This window comes from Ciona intestinalis, chromosome 2 (assembly GCF_000224145.3).
Source record: "Ciona intestinalis chromosome 2, KH, whole genome shotgun sequence".
NCBI lineage: Eukaryota > Metazoa > Chordata > Ascidiacea > Phlebobranchia > Cionidae > Ciona > Ciona intestinalis.
Genome location: NC_020167.2, coordinates 4765261 through 4784898, shown reverse-complemented (window position 1 = coordinate 4784898; position 19638 = coordinate 4765261). Strand labels below are relative to the sequence as shown.

The 19638-nt window shown below is 34.3% G+C and overlaps 6 protein-coding genes across 9 annotated transcripts in view; 4 read left to right on the top strand and 2 right to left on the bottom strand.

Annotated features, from left to right (window-relative positions):
* LOC100186165 overlaps positions 1-1181 on the top strand; it is a 4778-nt gene extending 3597 nt beyond the window's left edge. Inside the window, exons 11-12 of one of the 3 annotated variants that reach the window (XR_003397554.1) lie at positions 238-652; positions 743-1180. Coding sequence is in view for 1 of the 3 variants with exons in the window: in XM_002121792.5 (XP_002121828.3) it covers positions 588-652; positions 743-793 (116 nt within the window). In the remaining 2 variants the exon portion in view is untranslated. Of the gene's footprint in view, positions 1-237 lie in introns of all 3 variants that reach the window. The other 2 variants (XM_002121792.5, XM_026840563.1) reach the window with 2 other exon arrangements.
* LOC100183101 (uncharacterized protein NCBP2-AS2-like) lies at positions 720-2600 on the bottom strand. The gene is made up of 2 exons (XM_009859361.3): positions 2304-2600; positions 720-1360 (listed from the first exon to the last, which is right to left on the bottom strand). Exons 1-2 carry the CDS (start codon positions 2424-2426, stop codon positions 1199-1201), a joined length of 285 nt encoding a protein of 94 aa, XP_009857663.1. The 5' UTR covers positions 2427-2600; the 3' UTR covers positions 720-1198.
* Positions 2601-2709: 109 nt separating this feature from the next.
* LOC100178283 (DNA-directed RNA polymerases I, II, and III subunit RPABC3-like) lies at positions 2710-4152 on the top strand. Its single transcript, XM_002122882.4, has 3 exons — positions 2710-2948; positions 3378-3527; positions 3773-4152. Exons 1-3 carry the CDS (start codon positions 2808-2810, stop codon positions 3938-3940), a joined length of 459 nt encoding a protein of 152 aa, XP_002122918.1. The 5' UTR covers positions 2710-2807; the 3' UTR covers positions 3941-4152.
* On the bottom strand, positions 4090-6222 carry LOC100180750 (cytochrome P450 4V2). Its single transcript, XM_002123104.4, has 3 exons — positions 5542-6222; positions 4957-5128; positions 4090-4901 (listed from the first exon to the last, which is right to left on the bottom strand). Exons 1-3 carry the CDS (start codon positions 6186-6188, stop codon positions 4209-4211), a joined length of 1512 nt encoding a protein of 503 aa, XP_002123140.1. The 5' UTR covers positions 6189-6222; the 3' UTR covers positions 4090-4208.
* Positions 6223-6695: 473 nt separating this feature from the next.
* LOC100183801 (phosphatidate phosphatase LPIN1) lies at positions 6696-19033 on the top strand. 2 transcript variants are annotated; one of them, XM_018817442.2, is made up of 21 exons: positions 6696-6912; positions 7000-7106; positions 7438-7613; positions 10415-10627; positions 10905-11000; positions 11599-11673; positions 12038-12147; positions 12385-12469; positions 12744-12793; positions 12966-13090; positions 13641-13744; positions 14041-14117; positions 14651-14817; positions 15141-15246; positions 15770-15971; positions 16134-16263; positions 16448-16683; positions 17080-17232; positions 17515-17623; positions 17736-17839; positions 18244-19033. In XM_018817442.2, exons 1-21 carry the CDS (start codon positions 6840-6842, stop codon positions 18389-18391), a joined length of 2646 nt encoding a protein of 881 aa, XP_018672987.1. In that variant the 5' UTR covers positions 6696-6839; the 3' UTR covers positions 18392-19033. The 2 variants fall into 2 exon arrangements, with proteins under 2 accessions (XP_018672987.1, XP_009857662.1); XM_009859360.3 differs by lacking the exon at positions 10905-11000.
* Positions 19034-19395: 362 nt separating this feature from the next.
* Positions 19396-19638, top strand: part of LOC100175972 (ubiquitin carboxyl-terminal hydrolase 22-like) — a 5675-nt gene continuing 5432 nt past the window's right edge. The window contains 1 exon segment of the mRNA XM_009859359.3: positions 19396-19626. Coding sequence (XP_009857661.2) covers positions 19507-19626 — 120 coding nt within the window. The 5' untranslated portion in view covers positions 19396-19506.

The following is a 19638-nucleotide window of genomic DNA, read 5'->3' as shown; positions in this document are numbered from 1 at the left end:
GCGTATGTGTCCTTGGGCAAGTCACTTAACGACAATTGCTTCAACCCAGTGGTCACTAATGGGTTGTCCAAATTATCAGCCATACATAAAAAAATGAAAAAAAATCCAAAAAAAATAATCACCCACAAAGTAACATAAATGGCAACTCGTAAGATGGCACGAGGTGTTAAACCCATGTGATAACGACTGTCGTTTTCCGGCCACGCGAGGATAAAGTAAGTTACATTCATTCATTCATTCTGCTACTGTGGTTGCAAAGCCTAATCTACAAAGCCTAAACATTTTTTCTGCCATCTTCCGGTAATAAAACATTGTTAGCAACTTAGTTTGCTGCCCCATACCCTGATGACATTCGCCAAATCGGAACGTGTGTGCAATAAAGTTAAAGCCTTTTTATTACAAAAGGAATGTTCAAGCATTCTCATTAAACTGAGTTTCTCATAAATCTTTTGCATTTTGTAATTTAATCCTGATTGTTAAATTTATTTATAGAACATGCTCCATATTAAAGGTCTAGCTGTTTGTTCCATCTATCAATACACGAAAAAATACAAATATCTGCATAACATTTTATTTTGTATTTGCAGAATTACCTGAAACACTTCCCCTGTCTATGGACATGGTTTTATCAAGTGAAAAGTTTACAACAAAAGTAAGTTTTTTGCGAAAACTTTGTCAGTCATATAATTAATTGGTGCCTATTGATAAATTAACAGGGGTATTCATCATTTTTTATATTTAGGAAGGAAAACAACAAAAATCATATTGGAAAAACTACACACATGATGAATAAGCTGCTGTTGTTTGCACCTACACTTAAAAAGGCATATTTTTTTTAACCTTTATATACCTACTGTGATCATTTGTATTGTTTTAAGAGTTACCTAGCTTTTTGGTTGGGGTTAATCATGTTACCTAGCATTAATAGGAGTGAATTATGTCGTACAAATGTTATTATTTTCCCAATTTATGTTATCGTTTGGCATAATTTTACACTGTGTACTGTAGTTATCTTTTTTCTGTAGATGTAAATATGCTGGTTATAAAATAGTCTGTAGTTTATGCACATAGATCTTTTCCACATTGTTTTTTTAAGTTGATAAAAACAAAGCTATCTAAATGAACAATAGTAGTTACCTATGCAACAATGCAAGTAAATAAGAATAAGAGAAACAATTGCATAAAAAGCTTTTGACAATCACAGTTTTTTATCTTTTTTCATTCTTGAATATTCCTCTTCCATTTCTTGCTTAAAATTTGACAAAAAACTACTTTCATTTGAACTTTTAGATTTTGGAAAATCCGCTACTTTTTCTTTAATATTACCTTCCAATTTGTTTGTGGCTGATAATCCTTTCGCCTGAAGTAGATTTAATAAATTAAAATCCAGTGATGGTATTGGCATTGCAGCCATGTGGTGAGGAAAAAAGTTAGTATATTTTTTGAGGTATGTGTCAGATTTATTAATAAAAGTTAAGGAATCATCATGTTGTAATAAGAAAAATACAGGGTCCAGGTATATGCAGACGTATTTATACTTATTATTTTTCTAATTTATTATGGTTATTTACTGTAATTAAGGTATAGATAATTCAGTATGTGGCTGTTACCACAAGTATACATAAAGTAATTTAAGTGACAAATTGTTTCTAATTCCTACTAAAGGTGGCTGTACAGGTATCCGGAATTCGTCCGTTTTGTATGTTTTGTCCGGATTTCGCTGCCGCATGCGGAACTCGGTAATGGGTTTGCATACGAATTCGCATGCCGGATACTGTGTACAGCCCCCTTAAGAAATTAATAATTTAGTATTTTTCGTCCCTTTGGCTAAACTTTACTTGTTAATTTATTCTTATGGCAGGACAACAACAGTCATTATAACTCTGTGTTTGTTTTCACTCATGCCCACTTATGAGTTGACATTTAACTTCAAGGCCAAGGGTATTTAATGTTTATAAACATAATTTTTAGTGCTAGTAAAATATACTCCCCCCTTGCCTATAGAAAAAACAAAAGACCAAAAAAAGAGAAAACCTTAGATCGGAACGGTAACTCTTCATAAAAAATACACTATTACAATTTTAAAATTAGATTAAATATCTCGAGTTGGGGTTAGGCTAAAGTAGCAAGGTTGGAAGAAGTATACTTTATTAGCACCTAATTTTCATATTTAAAAACTGTTTATCTTATTTTATTGGATATACTTGAGATTTTTGTATATTTCTGCGTTAGCTATATATGCTACACATCATTTGTTAAAAAATATAAATATAGCCCTATACGAAAAACTTAAAAAAACATACCACTGCATTGTTGTATAAACCGACTGCTTTCTGGGCCGCGATACGAATCGCTTTTGTTTCGGAAAGTCTTTCGATTAACTGTGGATTGTTGAGTAAAAGTCCAAGTAAACGGCGAAACGGCATTTTTCATTAATTTGACTAATCAGTAGATCAGCTGTTTCTTTCAACACTAAAGATTGCCGCTTGTTACATCACATTGGCAACATCTTCTAAAAAGTGCTTCCAAATCAGTTATTCATTAAACATTAATTTTTTGTTTTAAAGAGATAATTGTTAAAAATGACATAGCCAATCTGTTTAAAACGCGTTAATTTCAATGTATGCATGTTATTTTATTTTTTCGAGCTGATAATAAACGTAAGGTAAAACTAACATTTTGTTTTGGCAACACTATGCTCAGAATCACGTTGGCGCGAATAAAACATAGAAATACACGCACATACGGTTATGCGTATGTGATTGAAAGTTTTTCTAGCTTATTAATAAACACGTTAAAGGTAGAATATGGCAACAGGACTACTTTTTGAAGATATATTCGACATTAAGGATGTAGATCCAGAGGGTAAGAAGTTCGACCGTGTTTCACGTTTACATTGTGATAGCGAGTCGTTCAAAATGGAACTCATTCTCGACATCAACACACAGGTATGTCCCAATTACTCTTGTGAGATAAACAAAATGTCCTTTTGGCTAAACATATTTTTAGTGAACTTTCATTATTTTGCATAATTTTTCATAGTGGTTGCTTTTAAGTTATACAAATTGCTATTACACTAATAAGAATGTAAAAAAAAACAACAAAATAATCACACACAAATTTGTATGTAGTAACTTGTAAGCGGGCACGAGTTGTATGAAGCACAACACCAGTGTCCAGTGTGACGGTGTTATACCGATCGTTACTTTCCCGACATACAGGGCTAAATTAGATACATTCATTTAATCATTAAATAACTATATCATAATTTATTAAACAATACCAAATATTTTATTTAAAATTTTACCTTTGTGTTGAGTATTCATGCTTATTAAAATTTATTAGGTTTTGCAATAATGAACTACCTTGTTATTCAGCTGTACCCAGTTGAGCTAGGTGACAAGTTCCGGCTTGTACTGGCAACTACACTCAGTGAAGATGGCACTCCTGCTGATGGAGAGTTCAATCCTCTTTGGGAGAAAAATCCAACCAGGGCCGACCAGTTCGAATACGTCATGTATGGAAAGGTATTGAAATGGTTTTTTTACATTTTGTTCCGAATATTGTTTATTGTAAATTAGGTTTTCATAAAATAGCAAGAATTCTAATGTTACTGAGTAAAATATGTTTATTTTGTATATATATATATATATGTATTCTTATTAAATTAAACCAGTTTTTGATTGTATTTTTACTTTATTTTTTACTTCAGTAAAAATGTATATATATGGATTGTATGTTTACTCACCTAAGTTTTTTATTGTATATGCAGGTTTATCGAATAGAGGGTGAAGAAAGTGTTGGAGATGTTGCTTCCAAATTATCCGCCTACGTTTCATTTGGCGGTTTACTGATGCGGCTTCAGGGAGATGCAAACAATTTGCATGGTATGACAGTTGACCAAAACTTATATTTGTTGCTAAAGAAACTTGCATTTTGATGAATATTTGTGATACTGATATGCTCATGCTGTTATCACAAAGTGTTGGAAGGGGCTCTGAAGAGATTGCTCAAAAGCAGTTGTGTGAACATTAGTTATGATTCCTGATGATAATCAAGCTGCCACATTGTTTTTGATAACAGTCATTGTTCATTTTACGCCTTTTATTACATGTGCACCTTTAATTGCATTAAAGCAATCAAATTATAAAATTTACATCTTTATTTTAAACTGAAGAAGTACGTGAAAAAGTGATATCATTATTTTTTTATTTGCGGGCTTCTAATGTAATGTTAAGTGGGGTAGACGAGCGAAGAATAAGGTCTCCATTTATCACAAGATCTTCTTTCTTGTCATGTGAAACAACGAAGTAATTATGCAAAAGCTTGGACAAGATAACTTTTTCTTCCATGAGAGCAAATTTCTGACCGATGCAGTTACGTGGGCCGGCTGAAAACGGAATGTAAGCGTAGGGATGGCGCTTAACACAATTTTCTGCTAGGAAACGATCGGGATCAAATTTTTCTGGATCTTCCCACACATAAGGATGGTGGTGGATTGTGTGGGCAAAGATCACAGTCTGTGTTCCTTTCGGTACCATGTAATCTCCGACCTTGCAATCCTCACTCAAGACTCGCGCATAGAACGGCACAGACGGGTATAACCGTAGACATTCTTTAATCACTCTTTCCAAGTAAGAAAGCTTCTGAAGTTGGTTGTTAGTGATTGTGCCTCCTCTATCCTCTCCGAAAACAGCATCTAGTTCCTCGTGGATCTTTTTTTGTATATCAGGATGTCGGCCTATGACGTAGATCGCCCACGTCATGGCAGCCGCTGTTGTATCGTGTCCTTCAAACATGAACGTATCCACTTCCTCTTGAATGTCGTTAAGTGAGAGCGTTTTGCCGTCTTCTGTTTCAGCGTGCAGGAGTACGTCAAGAAACGCCATTCGTCTCGGGTTCTACAAGTATTTGAATCTTAAAACAAAATAAAACAATTTATCGTGTCAGGCAAACCTCCACAATTTTCTGGTCTCGGGTTTTCGCGCGTTTCGTGATGACGTCACGTGTAAAACCGTGTAAAATACTGAGCAAGTTTTCGTGCTCTTTTCCGAGTTTCATGCGAGAAAACGCTGGATCCCACCACAGTGTTGGGGTCTTTTGACGAAGCTGTATAAGTTCCGAGATTCTAAAAGTAGCCTATGTCAGTTTATTTGTATAAAAACAACCCGTAGATTTGTAGCATGTAGTGTAAATATAGTTTGTCTGTATAATGTACATGGTTAAGCACACAGAATATGGGTGAGTTGTAGCAAATACTATAGGAGTTTCTGTGGGAAAAGTCACTATTTTCTTAACCTTGAGTGCGTGACGATACCCTGTTTGCCCATTGATCATGTGACGCGCAATAAAAGTTTGTTTAATTACCGTTTAATTATTAAATGCTCTGCGAAGGCAGCATTGTTTTATAGGCAGCAGCATTCACCGAAGTCACAAAGACGTAACGTACGGGCGAGGTTTACTGTTTGCCCTTAAATAAAGCTATACAGGTCACTATATAATTTGCACATAACGTTTGCTATAAAAGTTCCCATTACATACCTATACAATGCTCTTACGTAACTTGAGTCGTCATTTTCCTGTGCGTTCACTGTTTGTCCCATTGCAGTTTCACAAATAATATCCAAAGCGCACATTGTCACCGCTTTTCCGACGTCAACTTTCACGCCCGATTTTAATTTCTTTTTCAAATTATTAATTAACTTGCCTGACTCTTCGTTCATTACTTCGAGGAAGTCCTGAAGTATGTTAAAGTGAAAAGACGGGGTGATCAGTCTCCTTCGTTGTTTCCACTTTTCCCCTCCAGACGTCAGTAAGCCAGTACCAAGCCATGGGTGAAGGAATTTGTACAGGTAAGACTTCTCCATGTGTTTTGAACTCCTTAAAACCACCTCTGCTGCTTCGGGGTGGCAAACTACCATAAGAGGTACTGGACCAAGCCACAAGATACCGATTTTTTCGTTTACTTCAGTTACCATTGCGTTTGTGGTTTCGGTGACAAACTCGAAAAACCGAGATGGATCTCCTCGAAGCAGGTAGGCATGACCAATTAAAGGGTATGCCGGATCTGGCAACGAGGGAAGTCGGCTCAACATCAGTCTGTTTTTAAAATGGCGAGCAATACCCTTCCGGTAGTGCAAAGCAATAACACAAGTCACAACAATTATTAACAGCAACGCAACTGCCATTTCGCTTTAAGTATTTCGTTGACGTTAAAGCTGTATTAGAAAATAATTACAGCTATAAGAAAAAAGCAATTTAATAAAGCTATTTGAGGCTGTGATCTGAATATTAGCTGTTTTGGTAAAACTGTTAAACAAATCTTAAACGTCAATTGTTCTGCCTGCAGTGGCTGGTTAACCTAAAAGACGAGAGAAGTCGATTTACGCGGACGCCCTGCATGAATGTGCGGTAAGGCGCGTACATGTGTGCAATAACGTTCGTACGTGTGGCGCATGTGTGCAGTATTTTTGCAAGTTTAGGTCACAAATAATGATCAAACATCAGAAAAAGGTATTATTCTTCTTCAATTTTACAGTATCAATAACACCAAAACTCTGCTTTTTGCACCAAAACTCTGCTTTTGAGGAATACTTGTGTCTGTTTTTTTCGCGTTTATGTTACAAATAGTTAAACAGCTAGATGGCGCGAGAGTTCTGGGTATATAAACACTCGTTCCTGTAATTGTCGTATCAAAGAGTATGTTTTGTTGGTGAAGTCACGAAAGTGTTATAGCAGGCGGCGAGTGCAGATCACCAGTTACCACGACTCCTACAGACAGTGATAAGAAGTTGTTACGAACAGTATTTTGAAGAAACGTCACCAACAAAGCAATCACCATGAATATGGTATACAAAGGATTCGGGATGTTGAAGTACATGTATAATCAGTTGAACCCTGCAACCCTGACAGGTATTGTTGTTGTATATGCTCTATCTATTCATTACTAACCACAATAAGTTTACATTTAAAAGAGTAATGTGGTAATTTTCACTACAGGTGCCATTGACATCCTTGTTGTTGAACAACCAGATGGTTCCTTAGTTGCTTCGCCTTTTCATGTTCGATTTGGTAAACTTGGAGTTCTACGAGCACGTGAAAAGCTGGTATGCACTTTGTAAACATAAAATATATAGCTTACACCAGTGCTGTCAATCTTTTTTGCAACAAAACCCATAATTAAATTAGTTTAAGTACAACAATAGCAATCAAAAAGCGTTCTGAACTTCTGAACCTCAGTAGTAGTAACCCAACTAAATAAATAATGACCAAGGAGTTAGGAAGAACTGCTCTACACAATTAAATATGTTTGTTTTCATACTATAATGCCAAATTTCAGACCTGAAAGAAATATACAGTATCAAATTAAGAAAATGTAGATGAGCAAACCACTTTAAAAAGTGTAATGACTAATAAATCCCATACATCATTCTGCAGGTAAACATCGCTATCAACGGTGAGCGTGTCAAGGATCTCCATATGAAACTTGGGGATCAGGGTGAAGCTTTCTTTGTGGAGAAAATAGATGAGGAAGAAGCAATCCCACTTCGCCTCATGACTTCTCCCTTACCCTCCCGACCATCCACGCCAACAAAAGATGATTCAAATAATTTGTGAGTTTTTTTCAGGTTGAGTAGTAACTAGTAACCTCAAGGTATATAGCCCAATATACCTAGCTTACTCTTTGGCAGGCATGAGGTGGCTGAAACTCAAACAGAAAGTTTTATAATGACTGTCATTGGCCCGTTGTGAGAATAAATACGATCCATTCATTCATAACGTTCATAGCACTACAGCTACATTTCATTATTTAACTAGATTATGATGACTAATAAACATATATCTGTAGACTGTAGTATGGTGGTATCAGTGTCTAAAGTGTCTGAACACTTCAAAGTTGGATGAATAACTGATGAAATTGACTTAAAATAAAATATATACCAGTAGTACACTACATATTCTTTAGTATCATAATTAAAACAATGTTTCATATTTGTGTTTTTTTATTTTGATTATGATACCAAAATAGCAACAGTTGTTCTGCTGTAGTAAAAATGTGCATACAATGCTCAGTTAAATAGGTTTATTAAACCTAATACATATACAACTTCTATTAGGTCAGTTGTTATAATAATATCTGTAAAATGATATATAATGTAGTAGGTTCTAAATTTTCCCAATTGTGGGCAGGGCAGTGAACGTTCATCAACTGAATGTTGTTTGTTTTTGTTACTTTTATTTATTATCTGAAACTTTTGTTGTTTTGTTTACTGATTTGTAATTAACTAAATGTTTTAAACTTACCATAGCATGTGGCTCCCATTGTGAACATACTGTTATTATTATATGTGATTATACTATACCAAAATAGTTATATCAGAGATTAATAGACTATGTATCGTGCTGGCTACCACTTAACCACCAGACTTAAAGGCTTATTAGAGGGTAATTAACTTTAAATGGTCTACCAGATGTATGTAGGTTTATTTGTATAATCATTGCTTTCTTTGTGTTCTATCAAGCGTGTGTTGTAATTTACAATCCCCCATAGCAACACAAAGTTTTAGAGAAGTAATTTACGCACTAAAATTAGCAGTTACGTGTGGATTACCATAGTAACCTAAACTAAAACCGTAATTCTTGTTTGTAATCGTCACTTTGTTTAAAACACATGCAGTGAAGAGTTTTAATTGCCGCTGGAAGCACGCAGCGTGTTGTATAAGTCATTGACCTACTTAATCGCTCTCCAGGCCACTATTATGTATTAAAGGGTTATGGTATGTCGGTGAGCGCCGTTTGACTTGGCTGATGTTTCTCTCTCTCTCTTTTAACATTCTGCGGTGTCTGATCAATGTTTGGCAAAGTTCAGACAGTCTGCTTCCACGTAAAGAAGACATAATTTTATCACTTTTTTACCAAGAAAGAGTCGAATTAAACGTTCTATGTAAGAAATCATATTAGAAGAAATATTATTTTAGACTGGTCCCAATAAAAGCTGATTAAAGGTGCCTAGTGTGAAACTGAATAATTCAAACGCCAAATTTCACCCGTATTATTTTAACGAGAATGCGTAGTCGTAACTCTTAACCGGGTTGCACCATTATCACGAGACGCAGTTCTTTGTTCTCTTGTCATTATCTCATTGCGGAGGTTACTCTCGGTCACTTGCTTGTGATTGGCCGAGCTACCAACGCAGCAACGCCCAGATTTCAACACTTGCAGACTGAACAAAGTGGCATGATAATTCTGCAATACACGAAAATACATTGCCGGGATTTTCCATGCGGTAACATAGCTCTAAACGTGACGTACATTGATAGTGGAATTACACGATCGCGTTATTATATGGTAACAACTTACGCTACATCAATGAAATAATTTAACATTATTTACTCATATTGCCCGAAGTGCAATGTCATTCAATTCACAAGGTCGTCGTTTCAGTATTAAAAACGTTGCTACATTACATAACGACTTCTTTACGGCGCAATTCAATTATGTGTTGCGCGCCCATAAAACAAGCAAAACGTCGCCTTAAGCTTAGATATTGTACTTCGCCCACTCCATAAGTAAACGAAATTCCTCGAATGACGTACAACAGTGCATGTAAGTTCACATATTCGAAACTCCGTCGGCTGATAATAAGAGCACCGACGAAGCTTGACGCACACCAGTATGGAGTGATAGTCGCCTGATTGCCTCGTGTGTGTGACCGCAAGTTACTCGCTTGCCAGACTGCCGGCCGGCTTGCGTGGTTTCGACGGCAAAAGCAGGAAACTGCTTATGTATATTAACAAGGGCAGAGCCTGGCTTTAATTGGTGTGTAACATCTAATGCAACGAGTAAAATATAAAACTTCAAAGACAACATAATCTTCTGTATATGCCATTCAAATTTCTCTGTCTATCAAACCACATAAAGGCCTTCAACCATACTTGTTATGTCTGCATCAGGATGTTATGCATGTCACACTCGCTGTATAATTACCACAGTAAACAACAACAACAACTGCTACTATATGTTATATGACTCATTTTGTATTATGTTTCTCTTTACGATAGATTGATATCTGCACAAACAACACAGCTAAATCAATCTCATTTTACTTTTCTACCCAATCCTTCTTGGTTAAAATAGCTATTGTAATGTTTGCTATTTTAAAATCAATTTTTGTTATCTAGTTGTTCGTAGTTGAACTTGCTATTAAGATAGCTGTTTTAATATTTGTGTTTTTAAAAAACATTTTAAACTTCTTTGCCTATTTTTTTCTGGTTAAAGTGGTTTTAATGTTTGCCATTTAAAATCAAAGACATTTTATGAATAGCTAAAGATTTTAGTAGCATGTTGGCTTCTATGTGTGCTTCCATTGTTCTGCTTTCTGATGTTTTGTTACATTGATTCATTTAATCCACAGTGGTGAAAGTGTTTTCAGTGAAAGTGGAAAGAGAAGAAGGAGAAAGAAGAGAAAGAGAAAGTCCATCGTTCCTCCCAACACATCCTCAGGAGCGGGATCAAACTCTTGCTCAGATGAGGAAGAAAAATTGGATGTTGGGGCCCAGGAAAGTGAGACTCTTGCGGAACCTTTGGATGCGAACAGAACGTCAAGCCAAAGCTCTGCGGATTACAGGTAGCTAGGTTCTTTATGAATACAAAACACAATTCCTATAGCTCGTCAATACCTGGAAAGGCTGGAATATTATTTCATGAATAAATAATGAATAGCTTGGAATTCTTAGTTCTGTGCTGTATTGATCTGCAGAGGCACTGCTGCAAGTTAAGCATACTGTCCTAACTTTATACATATTCTAACTTTTGGTGTTTGCACATTTTAACTTTCGGTGTCTGTTTTCGGTGATCCTTTCTTTCCATTTCTTCCATCTTTCTTTCATATCTAACTGGCACAGGGACCCAGTGGGTTGCGTTCCCAAGTTACGCGTTTCAATGTATGACAGCGATGCAAGTGACTGCAGTGTGGAAATATCAGGTTCATGGGAAGACAGGTGAACAGCCTTCAATATGGCGGTCACTGCTCACCAGCCGTACACTTAATTTACATTAAAACAAAGCAATTGGTTATTTTAATTATCAAGAAAATTATTTTCTGAAAAAAATATATATATTGAAAATAACTCATATGAAATCAAAAAAATATTATTTGGAATGATGCTAGAAATGCAAATTCACCAAACTATCAGTTTCCGGTCTTCATAAACTTGTGTTTTCTTTTCACAAAACCCTTTACCTTTTTTCTCTTAAACTGCATGGCCATGCACGCTCTTACTCATTTTCTTATTCTTTAAATATCTCTCACACTTTTATATCAACATTTATAGTTTAAAAATTCAGTTATAAAGTTCATTAATGATACAGGAACTTAACTTTTCCAAATATTCAGTTATATACATATATTTCATTGGACCTTGCTGCAAATTACTATTAAATTTTGTACAATTTAATAAAAAAAATGGTAATTACTGCTCAATAAACAAATATTTTTTTAAACCTAAGACGATACCTTTGAGTCAGTATTTAAATAAACGTTCTCCAAATAATGTCCTACAGCTAATTTAACCTTGTTAACCTTGTATGTCATTACAGCCCTGATGAAAATCGAAACAACTTTTCTGAGATCCGGTGTGTTCAATCTGATAGTGAAGTTGCTAATTTGGACGAGTAAGTTAAAACACAACATTAAACCTATAAATATTTCAAACACGATTACAATTCAATGTCCATTTTAATAATTAAAAAAAAAACAATTAAATTGTTTTATAATTTAAAACCAAATGGCTAAAATGAGAAATACAAAATTTTCTTGGTTACTTTTTGTAGTCAAGCAGTTCAGTGTTATTTTATTTAAATCTTTAACTTTTTATGTTTAAATGTCTAAAAAATAAATTGTGGTTGAAATATACATTCCTGGTTCTCTTACGTACCTTGTCATATTTGATATTATTTAAAACAACTTAACAATATTAATGTTATCTGATTGGTTCCACTCATTTTTCTGTGTTAAATTTTTTTTTTTTACTTTCAGGTTGCGCGGTGTAATTGAAAGTCCGTTCAGTGATTCTGAAGCAAGTTGTAACCGACAAGGTTCAGGAATGATGTGGGGTTGGGGGCAACTTCCCGCTACAAATGATAGATGTAAGTCAATTATACTTGCTTACTGGTTGCTTCTTCTTACCAGTTTGCTCTATCTGCTGTGTCATGTTGTTGTGTCGTGATTTCCTGCTCTTTCTGCATCGCTTTGTTTGTGTTGTCATATTTCCTGTTTTGATACCGTCTTCTCAAACCTTCTTCATCAAAACTCTCCTCTTCCTCTCTAATCTTCCCTCTCTCCTCCCGGACACATGAAAAGAATTTGAAATTTGAAACTTTCAGCGCGAGAGTCCTCTACATCCTCTTCCACGTCCTCGGATGACGTCGAGACACAGAAGATCGTGGATCAAGTAGAATTGGACTTCAGGTATGTGTTGTAAAGGAAGTAACGGTCACATGTCTTATTTATTTTGTTGTACTTCAATTTTAATCATTATTGTGGTATAACGAATGACATTCTTGTTATTACCATTCTTTTTTATTTTTGTTTATTATTTTAACTCAATTTATGAGTTTTGTTAGTGTAATTGAAATGACAAAAGAATGTAATTATTATTACTGTTGTAATTGTACTTCCAAACACAGTACATTAAATCAACATGGTGTTTATGTTTCATTTGAAAAAAAATGTTTATTTTCAGAAATGTTGTTCACATTGAAAATGAAGTTACAAAGTCAGAACTTGCAAAAGGTATGCTCATACAATTTAAATATAATCATTTATACATATGCTTTCACAATAACTATTAAAGAGTAGCATGTTTTTTGTCTACATTTTCTACAAATGGGGATTTTTTTCTTTAAAGTGAAGTAATTAAAACAGTAATATTAATGTAGCAGATAAAAGTTAAGTCTCTGTTTAGATGAAACTACCTCTGAGTCCAAACCAACAGAGAACCCCCCAACCAGAGTAAGGAAAGATACAGAAGGTCTTTACCTTGATGATGTATTGAGTCTTGAACCATCTGAAGCCAATTTATACTTGCAGGTAAACTTTAGTCGTTATTTTGTCATTTTTTAATCTTTTTTGTCTGGAACTGAGTTTTGTTAATTTTTTTAAGAACTGATTTTCAGTACACAAGGACTATTTTATTCAAAGTTCAATCTGCACTCCGGCAAGATTTTGGCTGAATTAAAATGCTGCTTAAAAAATGTACATTTAATTGTTTACCAAGCAGATCATTTCTTGGAAAATTTCTGTCTAATTGTAATCACAGCAGAGTATTGTTGTAAAAATGTCAAATTGTAGTCCTTTATCTATTAATAAGTGTACACATGATATAATTCTCTTCTAGGTATAAATACAACCAATCTATTCTGTTAACCTTTGTATATCCTGCCATTTAAAAGTTACTTGTTTGATAATCAAGTAAAAATAACAAACTGGAACATTTTAAAATATAAACTTAACTTTTTAAATACAAGACAACTGATCTCTTTTCCTAACCTTTGTTCACCCTGTCTTTAAAATTACTTGTTTTATAATAAAAAAAGACAAACTGAATCATGAAAATAAAACTAACTTTCTAAATTAACAGGGTGGTCCAAAAGAGCTACCAACATCACCTGATATAAATGAACTACCCACTAGTGCAAGTGACATTGATAGTGGAACTGATTCACAAACTCATGACGATCAAGCGTAAGTATTTTTTTATTTTTTTAATTAAAATAAAAATTGTGTTGGTTTAATGCTTATATATCTATTGTTTTTTAAAATTGGTATAAAAATGTTGTTTTTTTTTCTAAGTTGGTATAAAAAAAGTTTTGTAAAATGACATAAAGTGGCCATATGCTTCGTTGTTTAAATTGACATAAAATATTTATTATCTGAATTTAATTTAGATAATTGTTGGTGTATTTGTTTTTTTAACCCAGTATTACACATCTAATATGATGTAATTTGACCAATAAAAAATTGTATAAATCTAATTATAGGTTTGTTTCAACCTTTAATGAGGAAGTTAGCATGTCTTTGTGTGGAATACCATCTGGATCTGCAGCTGTACAGCCAGGTGATTTATCTCATAAGACGGAAATGATATTATAGAAAAAACAATGTTTTTTTCTTTTCTTTTTCTCTATATGGGTGAGGTCCTTAAGGACCTAGGATTTAGGCCAGATTTGGCTGATTACCCCAACACCCTTGTCTATCCAAAAGTTACATGCTTGCAATAGTGAAGTCATGTTCCCACTCAAGCGTCCCGATCAAGTCCGAGAAATACAGTATATATATTATATTTTACAAAGTTTCTTGGATATACTTTTGGGCATTGCCTATCAAAGCAATTTAACAAATAAAACAAAATATTTTAAACTTTCTGCTAATGTTGTTATTGTTATCAGACATAATGTAACTCATTAAAATTTCTATTCTGGAAAAACCATTAACTTTTTAGCACCAACATTTGCCACAATGGGCAATACATAATCAGGGCATAATTTTAAAAATAAGCTGCAATTAAACTGTTTAATTTATACAGCAACCCAATCCCCAAAACACACAAAAAAGCATCAATTTAAACTTTTAAATGTTTGCTTTTCACAGAAAAATTCCAAGAAAAGCTTGTGACGTATGAAAACTTCATGCAGAATGCCATGACCATTATCAATGATCCAAACTTGGTTGTCAAAATTGGTGATCACTACCTCGCATGGCAGCATGCTGCTCCTGTCATTACTGCAATGGCTGTGTTTAAAAAACCTGTTGACATGGTAAGTCAAGTTCTTAGATTGCAATCAATTATGAATTATTTGCTACTGAGAGTATATTTTTATAGCCTTGGAAATCAATACCACCAGCCTTATTAAATGCTTTGATTTATTGCATGAAATTATACACGTCAAATGCTACGCAAATGTTTTTAATATACCAGTCAAAAAATAAACAATTCTGTGAAAACTAACATAAACTAATTGGAGACCATTCTATTCTATGTGGGTGAGGTTCTTTCTGTGACACTTGGCCAGATTTGACTCACCACCCAATTGTAACCTGGTATGACATAACTCATTATAGTCTTGTAATTTGTTACCAGAAATGCTTAGAAAGATTAATTCAACCCAGCACCCCAGCTTTACCCCAATCAGGAAGTAGATTGATGGGTTGGTTATGGAGACGCCCATCCCGAAACGAAAATACAGGTTTCTAAATATGGATGTTTAAATAACTTGTCCTATATTTTTTTACTTCTGCTAACAGGCATAATAAAAATAATCTTTTAGCGGCTTATGTGGTAAAATGTAGTGTAGAACTTTTTTATATATAATTTATGTGTGTGGTAACAATATGAAAGGGAACCTACTTCAAATTTAGCAATGCTGTGATTAAGTCCAAATTTCTTTACATTATCTGGAATACAAAACTCTAAGACATATCTTAAATATAAAAAATCTTAAATATGCATCACTTTATTATTATATATTTTAAGTTATTTGCAGGGCAGGCAGTTCTTGCTATTCAACAAAGATATTAATTACTTGATTTATAGATAGTATTGTTCGCATGTAATGTTTATTGCCCTTTTTGAATTGTAGTAAGTAGGAAAGTGTTTCAGGCATGGTTTTGTGGATTTTAACTGTTTATGTGAATTTCAAATATCTGAAATTTTGGTCCGACATATATTTTTTCTGTGAATAAATTTTGTTAAATTTTGTTTTGACACAGTGGTATCTCAAAACGATGACAACACTCCGGCTTCAACCACCTCCAAGCAGCAGGATGCTCCTAAAAGTCATACAAAAGTTGGAAAATCTTTTTCAGCTTCATCTGCCCCACGAGCCCCCATTGCTCCTCGTGGAAGGCGACAAACAGAACAAACTCACAACGATCATGAATTATCAATAATCATGGAACCGGAACTGAAAAGGTTAAATTAGATCAATAACATATTCACATATTGGCTATTTTTGTGCTATTTAAAAAAAATTTTTTTTTAAAGCCTAAAAGTGCATTTCAATGAGAAAAAGAACAGAATATATACTTTTGTCTGGTATTTTGTACGTTTAAAATGTTAGGATTTTTATTTCAGATCTCAATCAGTGGAAGACATTTATTCTCATACGTCCGATGATCGTGACTACCTCACAACAGATAGTTTACTTTCGCCACAAGGATTAAAAACCATGAGAAAAACAACCAGACTTACACATGATCAACTGGTGAGTTCCACAGGCTAAGTAATAAAAAGCTACTTTGGCAAAAAAGTATATTTCGACCAAAAGTTTCTTAGTCTTTAGACTTTGTTTATTCAAGCCTGTTTCTGTTTGTTTTAAATTGATTGTACTTTGGCCAAGTACGCATGTTTTGTCGCTACATTCTTTTTTTTACCATCATTTTACACAGAGTCAATTAAACCTGAAACCTGGTGCCAACACAATAACATTCAGTGTCACGACCCAATACCAAGGCACCACTCGATGTGTGGCGACTGCTTTTAAGTGGAAATGGTGTGATAAGATCGTTGTGTCAGATATTGATGGCACCATCACTAAATCTGATGTATTTGGACAAATTCTACCAGTGGTTGGGAAAGATTGGACACAAGGTGGCGTAGCACAACTGTACCAGAATATCAGCAAGTATGCTTTTTAAAACTTATTTCTTCAAATTTGTCAACATACGGAGTCTTTGGAAAGTTACTGTGCTGCATTGTTTTTATAATTTTCCACATTTTTTAAAATATAATTTTCTTTTTTTCTTAAAAATGCCCTTATTGATGCTAAAAGAAGTCGTTTTCAACATTGTTTATAATTATCATTCATATTTACCTTCTGGGTTCTATACTTAAACGTGTATGTTTATAAATATGTAGGTGCACAGTGACTTCCCAAACACTCTGTATATACTTATGTACTTTACAACACATACTGTGATACTTACTACACACCTGAACCTATAATATACATACATATATAATTATTATTATTTAAATCATATATAACTTAAATTATTCAACTTTGATCACTTATTCTCAGGAACGGTTACAAGTTCATTTATCTATCTTCCCGTGCAATTGGGCAAGCTTCGATGACAAAAGATTACTTGAATTGGATCAACCAGCAAGGAGCTTCCTTGCCACCTGGACCTCTTCTTCTTTCCCCCACATCATTGATGATTGCGTTTAAAAGGTTTTTACATTTTGAGCGTTGACATGTCCAAGCTAAACAGTAATTGTTGTTGATGGTGTTTGGTTGTTTAAGATCTTATCTTTGCTTGGTATTTCTGTTTGATCCACTTGATAATTATACGGTTACACTCTGTGTCATTTTTACAATGTTTACACATGGTATATGTCACTTAAGGCTGTTATGTTATTAGTAAAATGATAAGCAAAGTTTTGTATATCTAAAAAATGCTCTGTCAGGTATTGGTATGTGCAGTTTTGGTTATTATCTTTATTTGTTTCTCAGGGAAGTTATTGAAAAGAAACCGGAAAAGTTTAAGATTGAATGTTTGAAAGACATCAAAGCTTTGTTTCCAAACAATCCATTTGTTGCTGGCTTTGGAAACAAAACAAATGTAAGTATAAGATAATTGGTATAAGATTTTATTGTAAGTTTTTTCGCAACTTTTTTTGATATTGTTAACCTGTCACAATGTCCACATTTTATGATTTGTTTTTACCTTACAGGATGTGTGTGCCTACAGTGCAGTTGGTGTTCCAGGCAACCGTATGTTTACTATCAACCACAAAGGAGAATTAAAACAAGAGCAACTGCAAACATACACCACCACGTTAGTATTTTTTACATAAAACTTAAATTATTTTAGTTAAGTAAAATTATAAATGTCACTTTGTAGCCTAATGTAGCATCACAACTTATAATACAGATGTTTGGTTTTATATTTTGTGCTTATTTGGTACTTTAAATTCAGCATATATGTAACTTTTTGGATCATCAGTTTTTGGACTTTGTTAAGTGTATGCTTAAAAGTCATACACATTGCAATAGCGAAGAATCAATTTATATTTTGGTCTGCTAATGCTTACAAGGCAATAGCTCTAACCAATGAGACGCAACGTCTGAGATGAATATGCTGAAAAACATAAAAAATATAGCTTAAAAGAAAAAGCTAATTTATTTATAGCTAAGAGTATGAGCATAACCTTTACTTTACATTACATCTTACTCCACCAGTTACTCTGGCCTTGGTGATACAGTGGACCATTTCTTTCCACCTTTGGATCAAGACCAAGGATTTGACCGTGCACATGAGTACAGCGAGTTTACTTACTGGAGGGAAGACATCCTTACTTTTGCAGATGAGCTCGAAAATTTTGCCTAAACTGACTTTTGTAATACAGACAACTAGCTAATTCGTAATAGACCAGTTACTGACATGGTGGATCTATAAATTTCTATAGTTGCAAGTTTTTAGACGGTTCAATCAAAGCGATGCCTCAACACCACTTTTGTTCATCAACTCAATTTTTTGTTTTATGTAAAAAAGTTAACATGTTGTTGCAAACGTACCAGAAGTAATGTCACCTCTCATGTATCTCATGACAATTTGCCTTTGTGTGTTACATGTCCTCCTTTCCCATTTTCTCAACATAGATGTTGTTTTCTTCATTGTAATAATTGTTCTTTTTAATTTACGTTACGTCTAGCTTTTTTGTTTAATCTCATGGCCTACGCTTCCATTTGTGTTCTAATTCAGCACTTAAGTTTTTCCCATTGACACTAGTTCCATATCTCTTTGATAACCTTTTCTGAACGTCCCATCTTTAAATTAGGCAAATTACCTTACTTTTAATTTTGAAGTGAATCTTAAGCGTTGGAAGACTGTGAACAAGCTGTTTGTGGACGAAGGAAATGTGCTTTAAGTTGTGAAGACCGCCAACCTTTGTTAGCAGTGTTTGTACGTCTGGATAGTTTTTGTTTAGGCGAGTGAATGGAATATATGCAATAAACACCTCTCGTGTAACTTGGTTTGGTTAAATGAAAGTAAAAACCATGTGATTGGTCAAACAAAATGAATTAATTAAACCTAATTTTAAAATAGGCAACCGCTAGGTGGCGATAGAACAAAACAGCTGATCACCCGAAAACCCCCTAAGTTCGTCTGTGGTTTGTCTTGTGCAAACAAAATAAAATGTTGCTGCATGCCCGCCACGCTAAATGCAACAGTTTTAATTACCGTGCTGTGTACGCCAGCCACGGTATCATAGTTAATCAGTTTAAATTTCTAAACTTCAAATTACAAGAAGCGAGGTAATTTAGTTTTCTGTTCTGACGTCATTCGACCTTGGCGTTACTTCGATTACGTCATTCCTTTTTAAATTGCAAACAAAATACTAAACTCACGTGTTAAAAATTCACAGCAGTTTATGTCAGATTTCAACTCACATCAGTTATTATGGTTTCTTTGCATTGAATGATTTTGCAGCGCATTGCAACATGACGACCCATGCTATAGATTGCCCGCATGTTAATTTATTTAAAGAATCCAACGGACTCGAACCGTTTCGTATCACCCAAAAGTGGCTCGTCCACTGTAGCACTGCTGAAGCTAGACAGGTAAATATAACA